The 21606-nt window shown below is 43.3% G+C and overlaps 3 protein-coding genes across 4 annotated transcripts; 1 reads left to right on the forward strand and 2 right to left on the reverse strand.

The window, feature by feature from the left end:
• Positions 1-445: 445 nt before the first annotated feature.
• LOC119314281 (death-inducer obliterator 1-like) lies at positions 446-6963 on the reverse strand. 2 transcript variants are annotated; one of them, XM_037589020.1, is made up of 5 exons: positions 6656-6963; positions 3849-5996; positions 2674-2794; positions 1822-1881; positions 446-1736 (listed from the first exon to the last, which is right to left on the reverse strand). In XM_037589020.1, exons 2-5 carry the CDS (start codon positions 5984-5986, stop codon positions 720-722), a joined length of 3336 nt encoding a protein of 1111 aa, XP_037444917.1. In that variant the 5' UTR covers positions 5987-5996; positions 6656-6963; the 3' UTR covers positions 446-719. The 2 variants fall into 2 exon arrangements, with proteins under 2 accessions (XP_037444917.1, XP_037444916.1); XM_037589019.1 differs by having other exon boundaries at positions 3849-6006.
• Positions 6964-11031: 4068 nt separating this feature from the next.
• Positions 11032-11863, reverse strand: LOC119314282. The gene has a single exon (XM_037589021.1). The coding sequence runs from the start codon at positions 11778-11780 to the stop codon at positions 11277-11279; it is 504 nt and encodes a 167-aa protein (XP_037444918.1). The 5' UTR covers positions 11781-11863; the 3' UTR covers positions 11032-11276.
• A 5159-nt stretch (positions 11864-17022) lies between these two features.
• Positions 17023-20496, forward strand: LOC119314286 (sialyltransferase-like protein 4). Its single transcript, XM_037589023.1, has 12 exons — positions 17023-17220; positions 17306-17379; positions 17817-17906; positions 18103-18180; positions 18350-18450; positions 18542-18734; positions 18810-18900; positions 18989-19053; positions 19145-19299; positions 19372-19453; positions 19579-19688; positions 19887-20496. The coding sequence occupies exons 1-12, from the start codon at positions 17136-17138 to the stop codon at positions 20080-20082; spliced, it is 1320 nt and encodes a 439-aa protein (XP_037444920.1). The 5' UTR covers positions 17023-17135; the 3' UTR covers positions 20083-20496.
• The last annotated feature ends 1110 nt before the right edge of the window (positions 20497-21606 follow it).

Genomic DNA, 21606 nt, shown 5'->3' on the forward strand with positions numbered 1-21606 from the left:
AAAAAAACACTGGCAAGCCCAAGCGTTTCGTGTTGACTTTCTAATAAAAGGTTTGTGGTACGTTTTCTCTCACCTCATATCTATTTTGGAACATATAAGTAATATATTACTTTGCAGATAAAAGGTGCTTATAAGCTTACTGGAAAAAACAGGGGAATATTTTGCAGCCTTTTTAAAAGATGAGGAATAGTCCCGACAGCCCACCATGCACGGGCGGAAGGAACAACGGCAAAAGATGAGGGACAGACAGCTCCCATCCACCAACCCACGTCGTACGGAACATCAATTGCACAAAAATAGAAGTGCATCTCCCATGGGCTCTTGCCTTAACCATCATGGCTATAATTTGAATGGAAGACCAGAGTTATAATTCACTAATATTATTAATCCGAGTGCATCAAAATAATACTTGTTAAGAGTTTCAAACCGTTTACAACTTATTTTCTGTGTCCAAACACTATTGCCAAATTTTTCACGGCCCGCGAACCGACGAACAGATTGTCTTGCCCAGGGAGAGCAAAGGTTCAGAACGACAGATCCTATGATGTTTATTACGAATACAACCCACACAGGCATCTAGAGTTACATGCTCGGGTACAAGAGGGGTGTACACATACTTACACGAATCTGTAAGCTAGAAGGAGGAAAAGAAACCAACACTAAAACTGACGCTGGCAGCTACAAAGAAAACAAGAGAGCTAAATTTTACAAGTTCCTTTCTATCTCGGTCCCCAGGGGGCGCCACCTAGGTTCCCAGCTTGGGCGCTGCTACCATTAGGCATTATCACACCACCATACTGGGGCGCTGGAACAGCAGAGCCGGCGGCGGCCGACCCACCCTGCTGCGCCGTCGCCGGCCACCAGGCACTAGGCTGCTGCTGCTGCCATGGTTGCGAAGGCTGAAGCTGCTGCTGGACCAAAGGGAGCTGCTGCTGGCTACTAAGGCTGTACTGCATTGCAACCTGGGGAAGGAGAGGCTGCATTGCATTTGGGTTGTACTGCTGGTACGCATGGTGGATCTGCTGCATGGGCGGTAGTGGTGGTGGTGGTGGGAGTGGTTGCTGCGGGGTGGGTGTAAATGACAGCGGCTGCCTACTTTGCTGGATGGGGTTCCACTCTGGTATATCATCGTCGTCGTCGTCAGCCCAAGGACGCGATTCAACAGATGATCTTTTACCATACTTCTGAACCAATTCCCTCATTTGCTCGACTGGGCGAGCAGAGGTCGGTGCTACATGCCGTTGGCCCTTGAAGGCATGCGTCGTTACATTAGCAGCGGGGTTAACAAAATTAAATTCAGGAAGATCGTCTTCGTCCCTGCGCGCAACAACGCCAGGCCCAAAGCCCGGGGGCACATCGTCATCAGTTACATCCTCCTCTTGGTGCTGGTGATGCTGCTGGTTGGGAAAACCTGGTGGCACGCCGTGAGAGTTCTGGGGCGCGGAGGGCCTATGGGCCGAAGTAGAACCGGTAACCTGGGGTTTCCTTGGGGCTGACTGCCTCTTGGAACCATCATGCCTCTGATGGGAGGACACCCTAGGAACGCTGGGTCTCCGCCAGACGACGATTCCAATTATCGATGTTTCTGCCACAGCGAGACCACCCAAGTGCTCCTTTGGCAGGTGCTGGGAGAGAATCTCCACAGTTTTCCCTTGAGGGGGACACAGGTACAGCTCCAGTCCATCTGCAGGCTCAGCTAGTCCCACTCTCTCATCTGCAATATATGAATCAATTGTCTGCAAAAGAACGAGCCAATTTAGTGAAAACAATCATCAAAACTCTGGTAAGCTCATGATGGGTGATCTGACTTAGAAAAGGAACCTGCGAGAGTTGTTGGCGGCCACTCTCCGACGAACACTCCTTCCAGCACAGCTCAGTTACCTATAAAAGTAGCAGTACAGGTACTTAAAACAGATGGAACGGATTCTCGATGGCGGAACAGAGAATTAAATGCAGCACAGGACACATAATTTAACTATGTGCATGTAGACATAAGCAGTACAAGTGGGAATACAATCCTAGAAGGAATACAACACTATTATTTGCAGTTCTTGCGCTATCTAGTGAAATAAATCAATTGGGCAGTACCAATCTAATTGCATAATGGTAACAATTACAAGTACATATACTGTTCTGATTCAAAATATATGCACCAGCTAGCTTGAGAAGTACGCACATTATCAAGTAAGTACAGATATAGATTTCTTAAGCACCTGCTAGGAAAATTTTCTGGCGACTAGCATAAAAGTACCAACACACCTGCACATGTCCCTGCCTCTAAACAACAGTGGATCTAGATATTATGAAAATCTCAAAAAACATGACAGATGCCATTGTACTAGTATTGCTTTTTGAAATATTGCCAGTTTAGGACCCACCCATTCAAGGTAGAAACTTTAGAGGAATTCTATAAAAATCTGGAGGCTATTTTCCTCCAAAATTCTGAGCTCTGGACACAAGAGGGGTCGAAACATCTATTTTCATCACTGATTTCATTTTTCTTTTACCAGATGGACATATGCCATTGACCTCTAATGAGCGTGTGATTATAACATGGAGAGTTATCTACCATCCACAACATAATGGAAAGTAGCCAGCATAAATGTGTAAAACCATAATCATTCCAGTAAGGACATCATCTAGAAACAAATTATGCATTCAAAACAGAATTACCATTATAGCGCGGCTCCTAGATTTGGGAAGTTGTTCGAGAAAATCTTGAAAAGCACTAAGTTTAACTCTCCCCTTGATTTCAATTAAGCTACTCCATTCTTTCCCAGATGGCTTTTCACCACTGTACAAGAGAAATTTTAAGATATGTCAGAACCAATACAAATATTTAGTACAGAATAAGGTCACACGTAGCCAAAAAGCAGTCCATATTCATTAGTTTAGGAGCTAACGCTCACATTTATCCTCTCATTCATGCAGATCATGCGCAATAATTTAACTTCCACATATGAGACGGTGAGAGACTAAGCAACTGGTGCCCCCCTTAATTGTACTAGCAAGTAGCATGTGCTTCGCACGTTAAACATTTTCTTTCACAATTGTTTGCCACTTAGCATAACTACGTAAATTAGAAACATGCAATCAAAAAATTACCCGAGTATAATAATTTGACATAGCATATTTGCATGTAGTGTTTTCATTTGTTCTTTTTCACCAGCCTTATTTTTTTTCTTACTCCTTTGAGAACTCCGAACATCTTTTAATCAGGAATCGCAGCATTCTTGGTACACAGGAATTCGTTGGTACAGGCCCAAATTAACTGCACATAAGCATAACTATTTGCAAGATGAATATAAGCCCAATGCCCAATAATACATTCTCACTTACAAAAGAAGCATTTCATTCTTCAGTTAGAATCTCTAATACCGTATGGTTGGGGGGAAAGGGCAACAGCAAGTGAACATTCGAGAGAATGATTCAGAAGCCAGCTGAAGACCACTACGGTCCGATAAAACAAAGACAAAGAGTGACTAGATTTACTCCAGTTTTGAGTGTTTCATTTCTAACATCAACGGCTTGTGGCGGAAAAAAGTGTAGATGGTGAGGTAAATCCTTTTTTGGAAACTCATGAACTACATAGTGGTATAGAAGCTGTCCCATTTCAGTAACATATAGTATTACCTAATTGAGTGGGTTTCCACCCGTGCCATTAGAAAACTGAAGGCACATAGCATAACACAGTGGCATCAAACAAGTTCAAGAATGCAACATACAGAATGATAACTAAAGGAAAATTAAAAGGCGTTTTAAGATGATGAAAATGAAGAGGGAATGTGATTAGATAAACAGGACAAGCTAAGTTGGTAACAACCAAACAATTCTCCATCGAAACAAACCTTTTGAAAATGGCAACAACATTCGTGAGTGACGATAGAGTAAGCTGAATCGCACCCTCCCATATACTCTCACGAATCATAGGAACAGCAGTTGTCTTATGGTTCACAGTTGAAACAGGATTCGACATATTAGCACTAGCAGCAGCAGGTTCTTTAGATTCGACTTTCTCTGGGGAGGATTTGATTTTCTCTCCATCGCGTGGCACATCAGGAACCAACTCTGAACCAACCTTCTGCTTGGGTGATTCTGACTTCTGTTTGGGTGATTCTGACTTGGACTCCGATTTACCCTGTAAAGCCGGCACATCTGATTCAGATCTGGCCTTCTTTTGTGCAGACTGCTTATCTTCTGTCTCAGGAAGTTTCTCGGAATCTAAGGTGGAGCTAGGTTCATCAGAATCACTGAGATCTTTTTGCGGGGTCCCAACTGATAAATTTTCAAAAGGTGGTTCAGAATCTAACCCCAGCATGAATTCATCTAGCGAAGGAATTGGTGGAAGATTCTCTGCGTCTTTCAAGTCATCCACCATAAGTTCATCAATAAGATCTGCTTTCTCATTTTCAATATATTCAACATTGCCTGATGAATCATTGTCACCTGTCCCACCATCCTCATCTTGTGACATGCCATCAGAACCCTTGTCCTTAACTTCTACACCAGTTTTATCATCCGTACTTGTTTCATCATTGGTTTTTGTTTCACTTTCAACAGCTTTTGATGGAACATGAGATAGAACATTACCCCCAAGCTCAACCTCCACTGAAATACCATCAGTTTCTTCTATTTCAACTTGGAACTCTCCTTTGTGTGTTTTCCTCACTAAACGCCTGACATCAACTTCAGTGTTAGGAAGGACAACCATTTTTTCATGTTCTTCGGCTTTAGCCAAACGCCACTCTGAGAGCTCTTTGGAAGCAAGTTCCTCCGCAGTCATTGAACAAAGGCGATCGGGTGCAAGTTCTCCAGATATGACCCTCGACCTTAACTCAGGGTTGCCTTTATCTTTTAGATTAAACAGAAGAGATCTGCCTCGCTCCTTGTACTTCTTGTTCACTCCACCAAACAGTTTAAAGAGTTCCTCTTCAATTCTAAATGCCAAGCTTTCAGCCTTCTGGATCATACTACCCTTATCTGTTGCTGCCTCATCTGTAGACTTTATTCTTTTTGATTCAGACTCTGTCAAATTGCCTGTAACCCCAGGCTCAATATCAGAAGCCCTGTCCCTCTTCAAATTAGGTTGTGTCACAGGTTCAGCCATCCCAGCAGGAAAATCAGAAACCCAACAAAGGCCATGACCTTGCAAGAGTTCATCTGTGACAACCATACTTTGGTCTAATACTTCATCTTCTGAAGGAAGGTGCTTTAGTTGTTGTTGTGTGTCACTGTCATCATTTGTGCTTGTGATCATGTCTGATGCTATGCCACAGCCTAACTTCTCATCTCCCTCGCATTTCTGAGCAACATCAGCATTGTCTGCCTCTGAATTTGTTGTACTCGCATCCTTGGATGTGGTCATCACTGTATCCTTCACTTCATCTCCCTCCACCTTCTTCTGGTCTGCTGACCCATCAGACTGCAGGTTCTGAGCAGATTGTTTCTTATCCTGCTGGTCAGAATCCATGACGAGTGCAGCAGAAAGTGACTCCCTGAACTTTGATCTCACGGATTCAAACTGCTGAGGCTGAGCCTTTGATGGTAGCTCTTTCTGTGCAGGACGCTTGGCAGATAATGCAGATTTCATCATCTGGACCTTTGGAGAAGCAACACTTTTCTTTCCGGCAACAGATGGCGACAGCTGCGATCCAGTTACTGCTGGCAAAGATGTTTGAATATTCAGCACCTGCTGGGGTGGCCTCAGTGATACTCTGCTTACAGATTGCACCCCCAAAGGATGTGAAGTCTCTGGCCTGGAAACACCAACTTGGGCAGCTTGTTGACTCATAGGGACAATATAATATGAACTGACAGGTACCGAAGCTCCCGTAGAGAACATTGGCTGTGCACCCCAGCCAGCAGATAGGGGTGGATAGAACGCAGCGGGATATCCAGACTGAGCAGGTTGGATATTTGAAGAGGCGAGTGCTTGAGATCCCATGCTAGCTGACATGGGTTCCTGGCCCTGCTTTGATAACTCCATCGTGCAGCCTCTTTTCAAAGCTCCAAGACATAAGAATGAGAATAATCAGTTGATGAAGCTTAAAAGCGTAAAAGCATGAATGATGAAATGAAACGAAACTTCCGCACTAATTCACAACTCCGGTGTGGCCCATGCTGTGTTGATGCGGTCAATTGCACAAGCCCCATGCTAGCATATAGAACCAATCGAATGCACAGGACCTAAGTTCTACAGTATGTTAAACCAAATTTGTGTTGGAACATCTAAATTTGTGTTGAAACATGATGTTCCAACTGCTCTCTGTGCAGTTTGTAAAGATGAAAAACAGGACACTCGTATATCTGTCATGAGATGCACACTTACGCATTCAATTCTAACTGCTCATCTTATAAGGAAAACTGAAGCCTCTTGTCTACAAACTAGAAGCCCATTCAAAAGCACTCCAACAGCTTTTCTACATCGAAATCACAGCATACATATGTACATAGATCCCCAAACAAAATCACATAGTACTCCACACTAGCAAGGGACACTAACGCCGTAACGCGTGCTTCAATCAACCAAACTAAACCAAACACAATACAGCTGATGAGTTTCCACAGCTAGAACTTACTACCAATTCATGGTAGGGTTCAGCGGCAGATGTAAGAAAAAAAAAGTTTAGGTTTAGGGTCTACCGTCTATGCATACCTTGGGATTTGGGCGGGGTGGGGAGGAGGGGATCCGTCTACGACGCGGTACCACAGCTCGCCGCCGCGGTCGCTCTTCGTCCTCCCTCGACTTCGTCGCAGGCCGCGCCGCTCGATTCACGCCAGCATGCCGCCGCGACCGGCCGCAGGAGGAGGGAGGGAGGCGGGAGCGGGGCCTGCGGCGTGACCGGCCGGAGCAGGACGAGGGCCGGTGGAGGGAGGTGGGGTTGGGATCGCTGGCTTGGTGCGCCGCCGCCGCCTGCGGTTCGGAGGGGAGACGGAGAGGGGGGGGGATAGGAGTGGAGGGAGGAGGGGATGGGGGGTAGATGGGTGGGTTACGGCGACTCGTGTCACGTGAGGCGCCTCTGCTGTCTGGCTCCGCCCGACCTCGGCTGCTGGTTGGGTCCGGCCACGTCATCTCAACCAACCAGACATTAACTCAGATTTTCAGATCGTAATTTTGCAGATCGGGCTCATTTGATTCGCAGCAAATTGATAAGATTTTTTCTATTTTACCCGAAAAGGAATTCATATGATTTTTAGAGGAGCTTAGGGGATATGTTCCCCTCCGTTTTTATTCACTTTGCATGTTAGATTTGACTGAAGTCATACTACTTGATAAAGTTTGGCTGAATTTTATATAAAGCAGTATGAACATTTACAATAATATAAATCTATATGATGTGAAAGTGCATTCAATAATGAGTGTGATGGCGTTGATTTGCTATTGTATATGTTTATTTCTTTTTGTAAAACAACTGTAAATGGTTCGTGGATGTGGGATTATCAATTTCGCAATGCACTGTGTTTTGGGGGTAAATTTTTCTTCCACTCAAATATCTTGTTATAGTTTCATTTGTTTTTCTGTGACGTCAAACACTCTTGATGCAAATTTATGTAGTTTTCGAGTCAGGTAGGATTTTTTACACGGATATCATGTACTCTCTCTATAGACTAATATAAAAACCGCTTAGATCACATTCAATAGGATATGACACTTTAATCTTGCGGGTTTTTTTTCTATTCATGAGTTCCGAGGACCATGTGAATCAAAAAAGTCCTTAGGTTTTATTGCTTCACCTCGGCTGATGGTCGGTAATTTCCTTCCTTTAGCCATTTAGAGTTCGATATATAAATTAGGCTTAAATATTTTCATGAATTGTGCTTGTCAACCAGCCATGTGCACTTACAAGACATTAAGCACCTGCAGAAGTTGTTTATGTGCCTCTCTTGATCAAGTTTTCGGCACAAATATGCAAGAGCTGCACAATGATGTGGGTATGCATCAACACAACGGGTACTTTATTACTTACATTGTCCATCGGTTGGAGCGCCTTCTTTGAGCCGGGAAACATGCACCGCCAAATGAATGTGAGATGATGCTAATTGTTGGAATTTATATGAGACTTTACCCACCTACTAGAGAAACAAGTATGGGCCAAAGAATTTAAATCCAAACTCCTACCATAATCGATGTGCGTAATATTGTGATAAAAGAAGATCAATTCAGAGTTTTTGAATAATACAAATCGAAACAAGTTCAAGCGTCCAGACCTTTTGTTTTGCATTTTGATCATATTTTGGTATGTCTTTGTTTCTCTTGATCCATGGAACTCCAATTTTACTTTGCATGCAAGGGTCATTAGCCGGATAAGACACGTCAAAAAGAACATGGAATATGTTGTCTTCCTAGCTTGTCATGAGCCAAAGCAAAACTACTACTATTGCTCCCTCTAGTTCTCTAAAGTGTATAGACCGCTTTAGATAATCTAAGTGGTCTCCAGAACATGCATTGCTAACTTATGTTATTATGCACTATGGAGATAGTATCATAGATCAATATCATATGCATGATGCTAGTGCATCGTACTCTTCACTACGAGCAACCTAATCATCTACTTCATCATATGTTTTGGTGCAGACACTTAATATGAGGTAATGCATGGGTCGATCTAGACCTAAGTCAACATCTCACTATGGTCAATGATGGATCAACCCCTGAAATCATATACTATGGGCCCCGTAACCGACATAAGGATACCCTTTGAGATGTCATTAGGTTCCCAGAAAAGCTCGAGCATGACAATCCAACTATCTCAAGGCTCAATGAGGTCGTATAGCTCAATATGTGTGCCATAACCATGCAATTTTTCTTAGTTGGTTGACCATCCAAACATCTCTGGCTCTATACAATGTATACCTGTTCTTACACTAGTGAGCATTGTTTTTCATGTATAAAACTCTTTCTCGAACTAGCTAGGCTAGAGCTTTCCTCGTTTTTCATGCAATTGCTCATTGGATTTGTGTTTTCTTGGTGCGACATCATTCTTATAATGAGCCCTGTTCGAGCCAAACTAGATGATTTTTTTCTCTGGGGGAGACACAACTGTTCACATAGTTTATTTCAATGGGGATGACAGAGTTCATGGTAAGTTTGATAAGGTGTGATCTTGTTTCTTTTGGCAGAAGAAATGAGGTAAACAGAATATATCACATGGTTAAGTTGTTGACCATTTGCTCTCCCAATGAGGTGGGAGCTAGGTATATATGATCAACATCAAAGTTATGAACTGGTGTCTTATGGCCAGGCGGGTCTATAAGTTGCTCCAAGGTCAGGGAGGTCTTTGGATCCGTATCTTTACAAACAAGTGTGTTTCTGATGATAGATCAAAAATAGTTCATTCGACTTAAAAATCCCAATTTGCCAAGGCTATTGGCAAGATTTGGCATCTGTTGCGTCTTGGCACACGATTTTGAGGTCCATGAAGGGCGTACATGATTTCATGACTAGGTTCCCTTGGCTCTTTACAATTATAGAGGAGACCGATGCTAAAGTTGCTCATGCTTGGGTTGGGGCAGATGGTCCCCCATTTTAAGTGATCATTGGATCCATTGGAATTTGCAGGAAGGGACCGATTGGTGGGAGCCTTGGTAGGTAAGAGCATCTCCGACGGTCAGGTTACAGATAGTTGGAAACTTGAGCCTTCAGGCCATTTCTCCGTGAGCTCCTTATACATAGAGATTTCCAATAATTTTGGAGTTTGCGACACCCTGGATGTCTAGAAAGCGCGTACCCGGGCTAAAATCAAGATTTCCCAATGGCAGGTTGATAAAAACCACTTCCCTAGTGGGGATCGGGTCATTAAGCGCCATGGACTTGGCAATGGCAAGTGTGTGTGGTGTAGATGGGATGAATCCTGCGACCATAATTTCTTTCAGTGTGTAGTGGCTCACTTTGTTTGGAGTGTTGTTTGCGAACCGACCATGGCATCCTGGAATTCACCAGCTTTGCCGATTCCACTCTTTGGTTGCAGGAACTCAAGGCAACGACTGCAAATTAGCTTGGGAAGCGATTACTGCTCTTTTGCTTGGTCCTTCTAGACAATTAGGAGCAAGCCGTCATTGAGGGGATTGAATTCAACGATCTAGCTGACATCATATACAAAAATGATTTATCTTTTATAGCTATCGATGTCGTTGAGGAGACATTGGGATTACCGCAGCTTGACCGGTTTCTCACCAGCATGCACACACGGGTAGCAGCCTTGCGGAGGGCGACACGTCAAGATGACATCGGCTAGGCTAGCCTTGAGGATGAGATCCTTCTATGTGGGTTTTGCTACTTAGCCCCTTGTAATGTTCTAGAACAGGTGCGCTTGTATTGGGCCCAAGTGGCCTTGTCCCGAACCTTTAACCTTACTTTCCTTGTCTATATGTGTTGCGTTGCATGTTTTGGGTCTTGCATTCGAACCTTTACCTCAAACCTAAGGCATAATTCTAAGGTCCAGTTCTTTCGCCTGATTCTCCTAGAATCGGCCCTTTCCGCGACTTCTCTCAGAATCTCCAACCCCTCCTCCTTTTCTTTCACTTCAATTTCATGATACAATGATGATGTTTACGATAGCTACGCATGGCTCTTGCTCTAACTTCCCGTAGTTCAAGCCTAGCTATGTCCGCTCCTATTAAATTCCAAATTATGGTTGCAATTTCATCGAAGCTAGGTAACTCTTTGTCAATGATTTCTTACTTAAGTAGGTATAGTCAAATGCATAAACCCTTTTCAAGAAAAGAAATTCGAGGAGTGCGGGTTGAAGGTTTGGGAGGAGGATGATTCTTGGCCCAAAAGAACTGGCCCTAAGGTCAGGCGACAAGGACGCAGTTGTTCTGATCCCGATTTCAAGTGAGCTCGGGTGAACAGTAATATTGCTTTTTGAGAAAACAATCAAAAAATTATGACTTTTTTTGTGTGTGAAACACCGACAAAAGTTTTGATAACTTGAAATTTTTCATCACCAGATGACATTCGTGAAAAATGTGGTTAACTCGTAGACAGGAACGCCTCCTCTTACTGAATGCGCATCGCTGGAAATTCAGAAATAAATGCGAGCACCAGGATTTGAACCCTGGTTGGTTCGCGATAACCTTCTTTATTGAAAAGAAAAATTAAGACAAGAACACCTTTTTTTTGGTGACCGAAGACGAGAACAACTGACACGGTGAAACTGAGCAATTACGATCGCACACAGAACATGCTTAGAATGCTTGGGCAACCCGATTTCAGGATACAATCTGAACCAGCAACACGCACTAGAGTCTCACACGATTCACAACATCAGCCATTCTCAGCCAAAGCACTGCTCCGACGGCAACGGGCCCGGGAGCGACCCCTGCTGGAAGAACTGCAGCCCGAACACGGCGGCGATGGCGACGACGGTGAGGTACGCGACGCCCTCGGCGGCGCCGAGTAGGCCGTAGGGCCCGGCCGGGAGTCCCGACCCGGTGCGCACCTTGGTGGTGAGCGACCAGCCGACGATGCCCGCCACCACGAGGTAGCTGACGCCCTCCGCCGCGCCCAGCGAGCCGCCGGGGCCCGGGGGCAGGCCGCAGCCCGTCGCCTTGAGCGTGTAGAGGGACCACGCCACCGTCGCGCACGACGCGAGCCCCGCCGCTCCGGCGGCCAGCTCCACGGTGCTGTTGCCGCCGCCGCTGCTCTCGGCCATGCACGTGACTGGCTGCCGGCGACGGAGAAGGGTGGAGCTGCCGCGGCGGGCGCGGTTGAGAGTTGTGGTCGTGGAAGCGGCCGCCGCGGTTGCTGGCATGATGGGCCTGAGGGCTAACGACGCCATGGCTGCCTGGTTTTTCTGCTCGACGAGGAGAGCTGCTAGTAGACCAGGAGAAGCGATTGGGTTATCCGCTTATCCTCTCCTGGTAGCCTCGACCGCCAAGTAGTAATTTACGCTTTTTCTTTCTCTCTCTCAAAACAGCCCCTCAGATCTATCGACCAAACTTAGGATGCAAATTTGCTATCTTCAAGGTACCTTGTGACTCTTTTTTCTTTTTCTTGCGGGGAACCTTGTGACTCTTCTCAATTCAACAAAAAGAACTAATTTTCCAAAATGTGTAACTTCTAAAAAATTGGTTCATTTAGTTGAACTAAATGGGGTCATGGAATACTCTACCCATTTGCACCCTAATCATACAAATAATATTATCTTCGTGAGATTAAAAAAAAAGATTTCTAAGGGCTGGTTGTCTTCCCCAACCCCAAAGAGGCTATGGTGTGCCACTCCTACTATTGCCTATCCATCTTCGAAGCCAACCAATCGTCCCTAGTCGTGCAGGTAGTCATCAAGGCCACCATCCTTCCATACTAGCGCTCTGCAGAAAAAATTGTCAAAGTTATCACCATCGAAAAATCAGTAGACAATCAAATGCCTCACGGTGGCACCTGAGACCGCACTAACGTGGCAAAGAGGAGGCATGAGACTAAACTACAAAGGGAACATGTCGTCGTTGCCACTCCGACAAACCACACAAACCCTAACCTCATTGTCGAGAGAGGCCTACAGGACACGTCCAACATCCTCGAGATGGAGAGGTTTGAGAAAAAAATATTCCTCGGACGTCGCCACAACCGACGAAGTGTCGCCGCGTACCCCTAAGCCCAAAACAAGAAAACTAGACCTCCATCCGATATATCAAGGCCCCTTACATTCCCACACCAGGTGGAACCGGAGGAGGAGAGAAGCTGCAACCTACCAGCAGAGAAGTGGTGTACGGCGCTGTGCATCTAGGCAATCTCCTCTCGGGTTTTTCATCTTGGTCAGACAACTTGTATTCGAAAATAAAATGTTTAAGTGTTGTCTTAATGTTGCTCCTACACATAATAGAATATGTTATGTGATATAATATGTTCATATAATTTTTAAAAATATATGTTTGTGGCAAGAAAATAAAAAAACTCATATGTTTCAAAGTGACAAACATATTGTTCATGTATACTTGAATATATGTAATATATGTTCATGCGTATCAAAAGAAATCTTTATGTATTTTCAAAAACCATTTATTTGTGAAGAAAACAATTTATAAATGTTCACATAATTACACTGAAAATAAAAATAACAAAAAAGGTAAAACTATTTAGATATTTGTTATGGAACATGCCACATAAATTATTTAGAGAATATCTAGGAACTACATGCGTTTGTCATGAAAGTTCTACGGTATATTATTTGCATCCTGATTCCTGAACAAGATATATGTAGGAAATAATTTGATATAAATACATTTGTAAAGATATCTTATTTCCAAGAAATCTATATCATAACATAGCAGCCATTTAATAGATTATACATAGATAATGTTAAGTTTTGAACCGCTATGTGATCTTTTTTGAAACACTCACGGTGGGTAGGGATTATTGGTTTGTATGTAAATTATCTTTTGTCATAGTATGCATCTTTTTACTTTTCTAACCGAGAGATACTGAATCTCGTATCTTAAATTGGACTTCGTGTAGTTGGTTTCATGGTTGTCATTTCAATCAAATTAAAGTATAAATCAATCTTATAAATAGTGTTGCCACATTCACTCTTCTAATGTACTATAATAAGTTACTCATGAGCCACCATATATTTTCTGTACAGATTGAAAGGTATGTCCTGAATTCACTGATGAACCCAATAATTCAGATCAAATTAAAAGAAAAAAAAGAGACAATGTCAGAAGGTTATGCAATGCCAAATGAGACATAAATTTTTTATATATAGTAGTGTATCTAGTACTTTAATGTGAAATTTGATATGATGTATGTAAATTAAATAGTAAGATAGATTTGATGTACAAATCTGAGTTTTCTAAAGGGAAAAAAATGTTTTGACCATATTTTTTTCAGATCGTGTCTTCCGGCACGATAACACTGGTGATAAGAGCAACAAATACCTAAACATGCTAGTCACAAAAATTGACGATGTATAATTACGGCTGCCAAATGAAAACAAATTAGTTTCCTTAATATAATATTAAAGCAGAGTTTACAATTGTTATGATGATGGTTGGTATGTCTCAATAAACTATAATCAATGTGTTATGATAAGTATGAACATAACATGATAATTATATATATATATATATATATATATATATATATATATATATATATATAATATTTCTAATGCATGCTTTGTACAAACTAAAATATAGTTCACACTAGCAGGCGAAGGCGCGGTGACACGCCGCGCCCGTGCTTAAGCATGTTGTTAATTTATTTGGTTGTTCTTTTTCGAAACTAAAATAAAAAGTGGCGGAGTTATAAACAAACACAATTGCTAAACATTAAGATTATTTGTAAAGCCTCCAAAACTGTGTTCACACTGTTCTGCAGAGCATCATCACTGTTTTCACAACCAAAAGATTCGTACATGGCTTCCTTAAATTGTAACCATGAATGCATTATTTATGCCAATATATTATTATGATAAAGTATCCATTTTACAAAGTTCCAAAGTATGAATAGAACTATCCCCTGGAACCAAAGCTCAGTTTAATGCTAAAGCCAATTTATCACACAGAAGGGCAATGCAAAAAAAAAAACCTTTGCAAACTTGACAACGGCGTGGCAATAAAGACATGAGACCTAAGCATTAGTTGTTGAGGTAATAAGATGATGCGGAGCAATGACAGGACAATGACACCCCTGATTTATTCTCTTGGAGAAGGAGTCCCAATGGACAGCACTCGGTGCAATCTACTTATAAGATTATGTGCCATGGCATGACTCACTTCCCCGCCGCCCATTTCATATGGAAGTTTTGGGCGCTACTGAAATGCAAAATATTCATCTAGCTTGCTATCCAGTACCGTGTATGGACCCCTGATCGGTGATTCTGACATGGATTGCAAGACACCACTTATCAGTACTTCACTTGCTGCCGGGAGGGGGATACTCTGGACCACATCCTTATGCACCGTGTCTATGCTCGACAGGCATGGCATTCATGTTCGACACTCCTTCCGTTAAGGACAACTTTGAGGTGTGGTAGTTAAGATCGCTCAAAGGGTTGCCGAAGATGACCAGAAAGAGCTTTGATTCGCTAGTCATTCTAATTGCTTGGAGCTTGTGGAAGCAAAGGAATGCGATGCGTTCAGGAATGTGGTACATCAACGCAATATAACCCAACAAATCTCATTCTTGATGAGATACAAACTTGGAAGACGGCTGGAGCTCGGTGTTTTGAAACCTTTATGAGAAAGTAGCATGTTAATGAGGGTGTGTGTGTGTGTGTGTGTAAGCTTGTAGGCTGAGTTGTGGGCTCACGACTTTTCTTGTAAATTGTTCTCTGCCTTCCGGAAAAATATGATACGCAATTTGCGTACTCTCAAAAAAAATATTTTTTTGAGATTTAAAAATATTTTTAATCTGTTCAGGGAAAAGTTTTTCAGTATGAAGTTGGTTGCCCATGGCCCCAAATCGAGTACAACCCATTTCCTCTTTGCTTAAGCAAAAAAAGAGCGGGCCCTCCGATACGTAGACGCGCTGATCTCATTCCTCACCCGGCCTAACCGCCGACTACCACTCCAACACCCATCACTCCGTCCAGAGGGGCTCGCCAATTCCGGCCATGCGGGTGCTCCCACTCGCCCTTGTCGTTGCCATCTTCTCCGGCATCACAACCCTCCTCATCTACATCTCCGGCCTCTCCTCTCCCCTGTCTTTTTTTACTTCGCGTGGAGATCCCTGAGTTGGGGTGCTATACTAGTGGCGGGCGCCCCTGGGAGGCTTGCCCACCACTAATGGCCTTTTTGCGCCCGCTGCTGCTAGACATTCCTGCAGTAGTGGGAGTTGGAGGGCTAGGAGTAAAAATCTTAAAGTTCCAAGGACTTGCGTTGCACGTCAAATGGGAATGACCACGTAGGACGGATCCCAACAGGCTTTAGCAAGGCCTCCCACCATTGAATGGTGATATGGCGAGGGCCATCTTCGACAACCTTGCACATATCCAGATAGGAGATGGCAAATTCCTTCTCTTCTGGAGTGACCGCTGGATCAACGGTGCGGCTATGGCGATATTGCACCCCTGGAACTGGAGAAGGTGAACCCAAGATTTATCAACAAAAGAACAGTCCATGAGGCCGTAACGAGTCTAAAATGGATCATGGGCGTTAGTGATGGTTTGAGGCCACAAGGTCTCCAACCTACGGTCGGCCGCAACATCATATCCCACTGGACAGTACAATGACACCCGTTATTTATTCTCTTGGAGATGGAGTCCCACTGGACAGTACTCGGCGCAATCTACTTACAAGATGACGTGCTATGGCATGAATCGTCTCCCCGTCGCCCTTGCTGGAAGAGTTGGGCGCCACCCAAATGCAAAATATTCATTTGTCTTGCTATCCAGCACCGTGTATGGACCTCTGATCGACGATTCCGTCATGGATTACAAGACACCACTGATTCGTGTGTCACTTGCTGCTAGAAGGGGATACTCTGGACCACATCCTTATGCATTGTGTCTATGCTTCCGTTGAGGACAACCTTGAGGTGTGGTGGTTAAGATCACGCAAAGGATTGCCGAAGATGACCAGAAAGAGCTTTGATTCGCTAGTCATTCTAATTTCTTGGAGCTTGTGGAAGCAAAGGAATGCGAGGTGTTCAGAAGTGTGGTGCATCAACACAATATCATCCAATTTGTAAATCTCATTCTGGATGAGATACAAACTTGGAAGACGTCTGGAGCTCGGTGTTTTGAAACCTGTATGAGCGAGTAGCATGTTAATGAGGGTGTGTGTGTGGATGTAAGCTCGTAGGCTAAGTTGTTGGCTCACGACTTTTCTTGTAAATTGTTCTCTGCCTTCTGTAAAAATATGGTACGCAATTTGCGTACCCTAAAAAAAAACATTTTAAATATTTTTGAGATTTAAAAATATTTTTAATCTGTTTTTGAGGGGTATTTTTAATCTGTTTAGGGAAAAGTTTTTTCAGTATGAAGTTGGTTGCTCATGGCCCAAAATCGAGCTACGGCCCATTTCCTCTCCGCTTATAAGCAAGCAAAAAGAAGAAAAAAGAAGAAGCGGGCCCTCCGATACGCAGACGCGCCGCTCTCATTCCTCACCCGGCCCAATCGCCGACTCCCACTCCAACCCCCACCACTCCGGCCGCACGCAACTCCGGCCAGAGGGGCTCGCCGATTCCGGCCATGCGGGTGCTCCCGCTGGCCCTCGCCGCCGCCATCTTCTCCGGCGTCACGGCCATCCTCATCTACATCTCCGGCCTCTCCTCATGTAACGTACCCTCCTCCGCCCCTCCTCTCCCCTGCCTTTTTGCTTCGCGTGGAGATCCCTGAGTCGGGGTGGGTTCTGGATGCAGATGGCGGCGCGGGGCTTTCCGAGGCGGACCTGGCGGCGCTCGCCGCGCTGCAGGGAGGGTTCAGCAAGTGCGTGGTACGTCGCTACCTCTGTCGCCGATCTACTGACCCCCTCCTGTACTGTGTCGATTTTCTGTCGCTTTATTAGAACCGATTGGGGCTCAGCTGTATAATCCTGTGCAAATTTGATGCTACATTGTGTTGTACATGGGCCATTAGCTTCTGAAATGCATGAGCCTTGGTGGTTTGGCAGGGTAACTGCTTGGTAATGTCTGGACTTCTTCTGAGAATTGATGTGATGCTTACTGTTTAGTAGATGGGGAGGATTCATAGCATACGAGAAAAATTATTTTATCTAGGATTGGGGTGAATTCGATGTTTGGAAATGATTCATGTTTTATGTTCAAAAGGCAACTCTCAGCAATAATTGTGTTGCTAGCTACTAAAAATCTCTGTATTGAGGTCATTAGGGTGCTGGTTTGGATGAGTCTTACTCGTGTAAATTTCTTGCAGGATGCTAATGGTGTAGGACTGCAAGCGTTTGGCGGAGAGGATTACTGCCGTGTTGTTATACAGTACCCGGGTGACACGGTTTCTAAGTGGGTAAGTGCACATGTGCTCGATCATTTCATTCCTTATGCTGGCATTTCTCCTTTGAGTTCCTTAATTTGATTCTGTACCTGGCATTGTACTGCATAGACAAGCGTGGACCATGGGCATTTGTTGTTCTTCTCATAGTTAGAACAGCTTGTCTTATTTTTATGATCGTTGTCTTAGCTCTTATGATTGGTTTTTGCAGACAGATCCAAAAACTGGAGAGTCTGAAGGGTTGGCATTTGAGTTCAATCTCTGTGAAGCTGTGGCCTCATGGGAGCAGGTGGGCATTCTTTCTGCTGTGCTGACTTATCTATGTGATTTAATTAATGCACTGAAAATTTGCAAAATAAGTTTAAGTGGTGTGTAGATACTTGACATAATGTTGTCATTTAGTTTGTCAGAGCTACACAGTAGCTATTGATGTAGTAACTTAAGTTTATTTTTTCTAGGTTCGCAACAGTACCACAATACTCACAAAAGAGTACATTGATGCATTACCAAATGGCTGGGAGGAGTATGCATGGCGCAGGATCAACAAAGGAATCCTTCTGTGGGTAGACACAAATTTTACAGTTTCACATAGACTTGCATTATGGTTAAATTCTAGAGATTGTTGATTATGTTTAGTTTTGGGTTTACAGGAATAAGTGCAAGAACAGAACTCTTTGCATGGAGAAGCTTTCATTGGTTCTCCCTGAGACATCACCATATGTACCTCAGCAGTTTGGTAGCTGTGCCGTTGTTGGAAACTCTGGGGATCTTCTTAAAACTAAATTTGGGGATGAGATTGATTCTTATGATGTTGTCATCAGAGAAAATGGTGCACCTGTCCAGGTTTTCCTAAGATACCTATATTTCCTGCTCTTGTTTCTTAACTTGGACGTGCTCTAACTTCTTGCTGCATTGCAGAACTACACGGAATATGTTGGTGAAAAGAGTACATTTCGCCTTCTTAACAGAGGATCTGCAAAGGCACTGGATAAAGTTGTTGAGTTAGATGGTAAGTCTTCCAGCCACCTATTTCCCTATCACTATCAGTAGGATTTTTATTCTGGGAAGAAAAGGCATGCTAATTCTTATGGTTGCAGAAACAAAAAAGGAGGCATTGATAGTCAAGACAACAATACATGATGTCATGAACAAGATGATTCGGGTAATTTAGCTACACCATATTTAAAAACTAGGGTGCTTTGGGTACATGTTCCTTATTTTCTTACCTGCCTGACAGAACTCTTGTTATGTAGGAACTTCCAATAACCAACCCAGTATACCTCATGCTAGGCACATCATTTGGTTCCTCTGCTAAAGGAACTGGGCTTAAAGCTCTTGAATTTGCTCTCTCCATCTGTGACAGCGTTGACATGTATGGCTTTACAGTAGACCCGGGCTACAAGGAATGGTAGGTGATTTACATGTTACCTGTCATTGTAAGCATGCACTTGTACTTACATTTCATGGTACACTGTTTCAGGACGAGATACTTTTCAGAGTCCAGAAAGGGACACACTCCACTACATGGCAGAGCATATTATCAAATGATGGAATGTCTTGGTGTGAGTGTCTCTCTTCCTCTAATCCTAACTGATAAAACCATGTCTACAACCATTGAGCAGTACAAGTTTTTTTTCTTTGTTACTGCACGAAGGGATCGTTTACTGATGTAGAAAATCATGTGCAGCTTGTAAAAATCCATTCGCCAATGCGGGGTGATCCTGGTAGGGTAGTCAAGTGGCTGCCTACCAAGGACATCATTGAAGCTGCTAGAGTTGCTTCAGAGAAGTTGTTGAAGTGAGTTTTTGGATATTCCTTTCTGTATCGACTTGCTTTCACTTTCCTCCAATCTTCTAAATAAGCCACAAGAGCCTTACTTAGGGCATTGACGTTGTATTACATGTGATAGGTTTTGGTGCTGCAATTTAACTCCGTCTCTCATTATGATGTAAGTTGTATGACTAAAAAAATTCATTGCCGTGATTTGTGTTGTAGGAGACCTGGTGCTGGAAGCGTTGACCCTCTGAGGACTTGCACCATGATAAAGAAGCGCAAGAACGGAAAGGCGCCAAACAGATTCGGCCTCCGAGATGCTGCCATGAATCACCTTCGGTACATGAAGGGTGCCACCAGGTATCCCCTGGAACGGAGCGCCGGGGGTGGTTACCTCTGCATGATCAATGATAGATAGCGCTAACAGCTTCGCAAATTCCCATTAGAAGACACCCGAGATGATGGTGAAACACCACAGAACTCATGGTGCCTCGAAGAGAAAGGGCCGTGAATCACTTACACTGGCACACAGTTTTATGCGGCGTCGATCGGTGTGCATGCAGCATTGAATATTTGAAGTAGGATCATTTTCCGCACACTTTACTAGACGATTTGGGGCATGAGTTCTCAAGGGTTTGTGACTTAGGCCAGGTTTTCGGATGGTGCTCGCCTGTGTAACAGAATGAACATATAATTTGCCCCCTGTAACTAGAAGACATTTTTTTTCTGGCATGAACTGTTCCATTGGAATTATTACACCCAGAAGCTTGTAAACTGCTTGGAAGTAATTACCTGCTGCCATGTCAATGAACTCGATCTGAATTCTCGCGCGCATAGCTGTACAGCTAAAGAGCTAATCCTTCACTGTTATATAAACATCATTGGTTCAGAACTGCATTCAGTTTCCTTTCTATATCAGAACAGGCAGCTCCATGGAGTCTCTAGGAAAACAGAGATGGGTAGCACTCCCTTTGTCTATAACTTTTTGGGGTCCAAGGTGAGTGATGTTATCTTCAGAAATGAACACCATGACAAAACTGGCCACAGGACACTCCACCTGGACAACATCCAGACAAATAGTGAAATTTGATGCCGGAAATTACATTACGGGTTATCCGGGTTAAATGCCTATTTTGCCCTTGTAACTGCAGTGCTATATAATCTATATCTATTTCTATATCTACACCAATATAAAAAGACCCAAATAGGCAGATCCAAACCATCTCGACCGTCAAATCATGTTATCTAGCGGTTCAAATCGCTTCAATGTTGAGCACCAAACACATTTTAGGCCTCTTTTGGTTCATAGGATAGGATTATCATAGGAATAGGAATCTTGTAGGAAATTAGATGACATGTATCTCAAATCCTATGAGTAGTAATAGGAAACAAGATGTCATTTGGTTGACACCAAAGGAATTTTTTCATTGAGTCTAGGCCCTTTTTTATTTTCCTATAAAATGTGGAGGATAAGAACCAATCCTATGTAGGAATATGAATCCATTCCTATGAACCAAAGGGCTCTAAAGGGAAAAATTCTATAAGAATCCTATCCTCTAGAATTCCTATGAAATTCCTCTAAACCAAAGGAGGCCTTAACAATCTAATTACCCACCACTGCCATTGGTTATATACACGTTTTGACTCAACACTATTCCTTGAAATCTCCCATGTAATTAATATCCTACCACTCCCGTGAAAAAGTAATTGATATATTACCAAATACCAACGTTCAACAGATATATCTTACCTTTTTTTTGAGGGAACAGATATATCTTACCTAATATAACGTGCAACTAATATCCTACCTAATATAAAAATGCATTGCACGTACATTATTACTAATACTAGTAGAATGTCCGTGCGTTGCTACGGGCTATAGTGCATATATAAATAAGTTAAATAAATAATTAGGACTGCCTTCAAGGCCAAAGCTCATTTT

Source organism: Triticum dicoccoides, chromosome 6A, assembly GCF_002162155.2.
Source record: "Triticum dicoccoides isolate Atlit2015 ecotype Zavitan chromosome 6A, WEW_v2.0, whole genome shotgun sequence".
NCBI lineage: Eukaryota > Viridiplantae > Streptophyta > Magnoliopsida > Poales > Poaceae > Triticum > Triticum dicoccoides.

Excerpts from the sequence above, each read along its gene's own strand:
- LOC119314286 (XM_037589023.1), top strand. The coding sequence starts at position 17,136 with ATGCGGGTGCTCCCGCTGGCCCTCGCCGCCGCCATCTTCTCCGGCGTC. Across the intron at positions 17,380-17,816 it reads GAGGGTTCAGCAAGTGCGTG|GATGCTAATGGTGTAGGACT; the intron begins GTACGTCGCTAC and ends AATTTCTTGCAG. Across the intron at positions 19,054-19,144 it reads TCATGAACAAGATGATTCGG|GAACTTCCAATAACCAACCC; the intron begins GTAATTTAGCTA and ends CTTGTTATGTAG.
- LOC119314282 (XM_037589021.1), bottom strand. The coding sequence starts at position 11,780 with ATGGCGTCGTTAGCCCTCAGGCCCATCATGCCAGCAACCGCGGCGGCC.
- LOC119314281 (XM_037589020.1), bottom strand. The coding sequence starts at position 5,986 with ATGGAGTTATCAAAGCAGGGCCAGGAACCCATGTCAGCTAGCATGGGA. Across the intron at positions 2,795-3,848 it reads GTTGTTGCCATTTTCAAAAG|TGGTGAAAAGCCATCTGGGA; the intron begins GTTTGTTTCGAT and ends TCTCTTGTACAG. Across the intron at positions 1,882-2,673 it reads CTAGGAGCCGCGCTATAATG|GTAACTGAGCTGTGCTGGAA; the intron begins GTAATTCTGTTT and ends CTACTTTTATAG.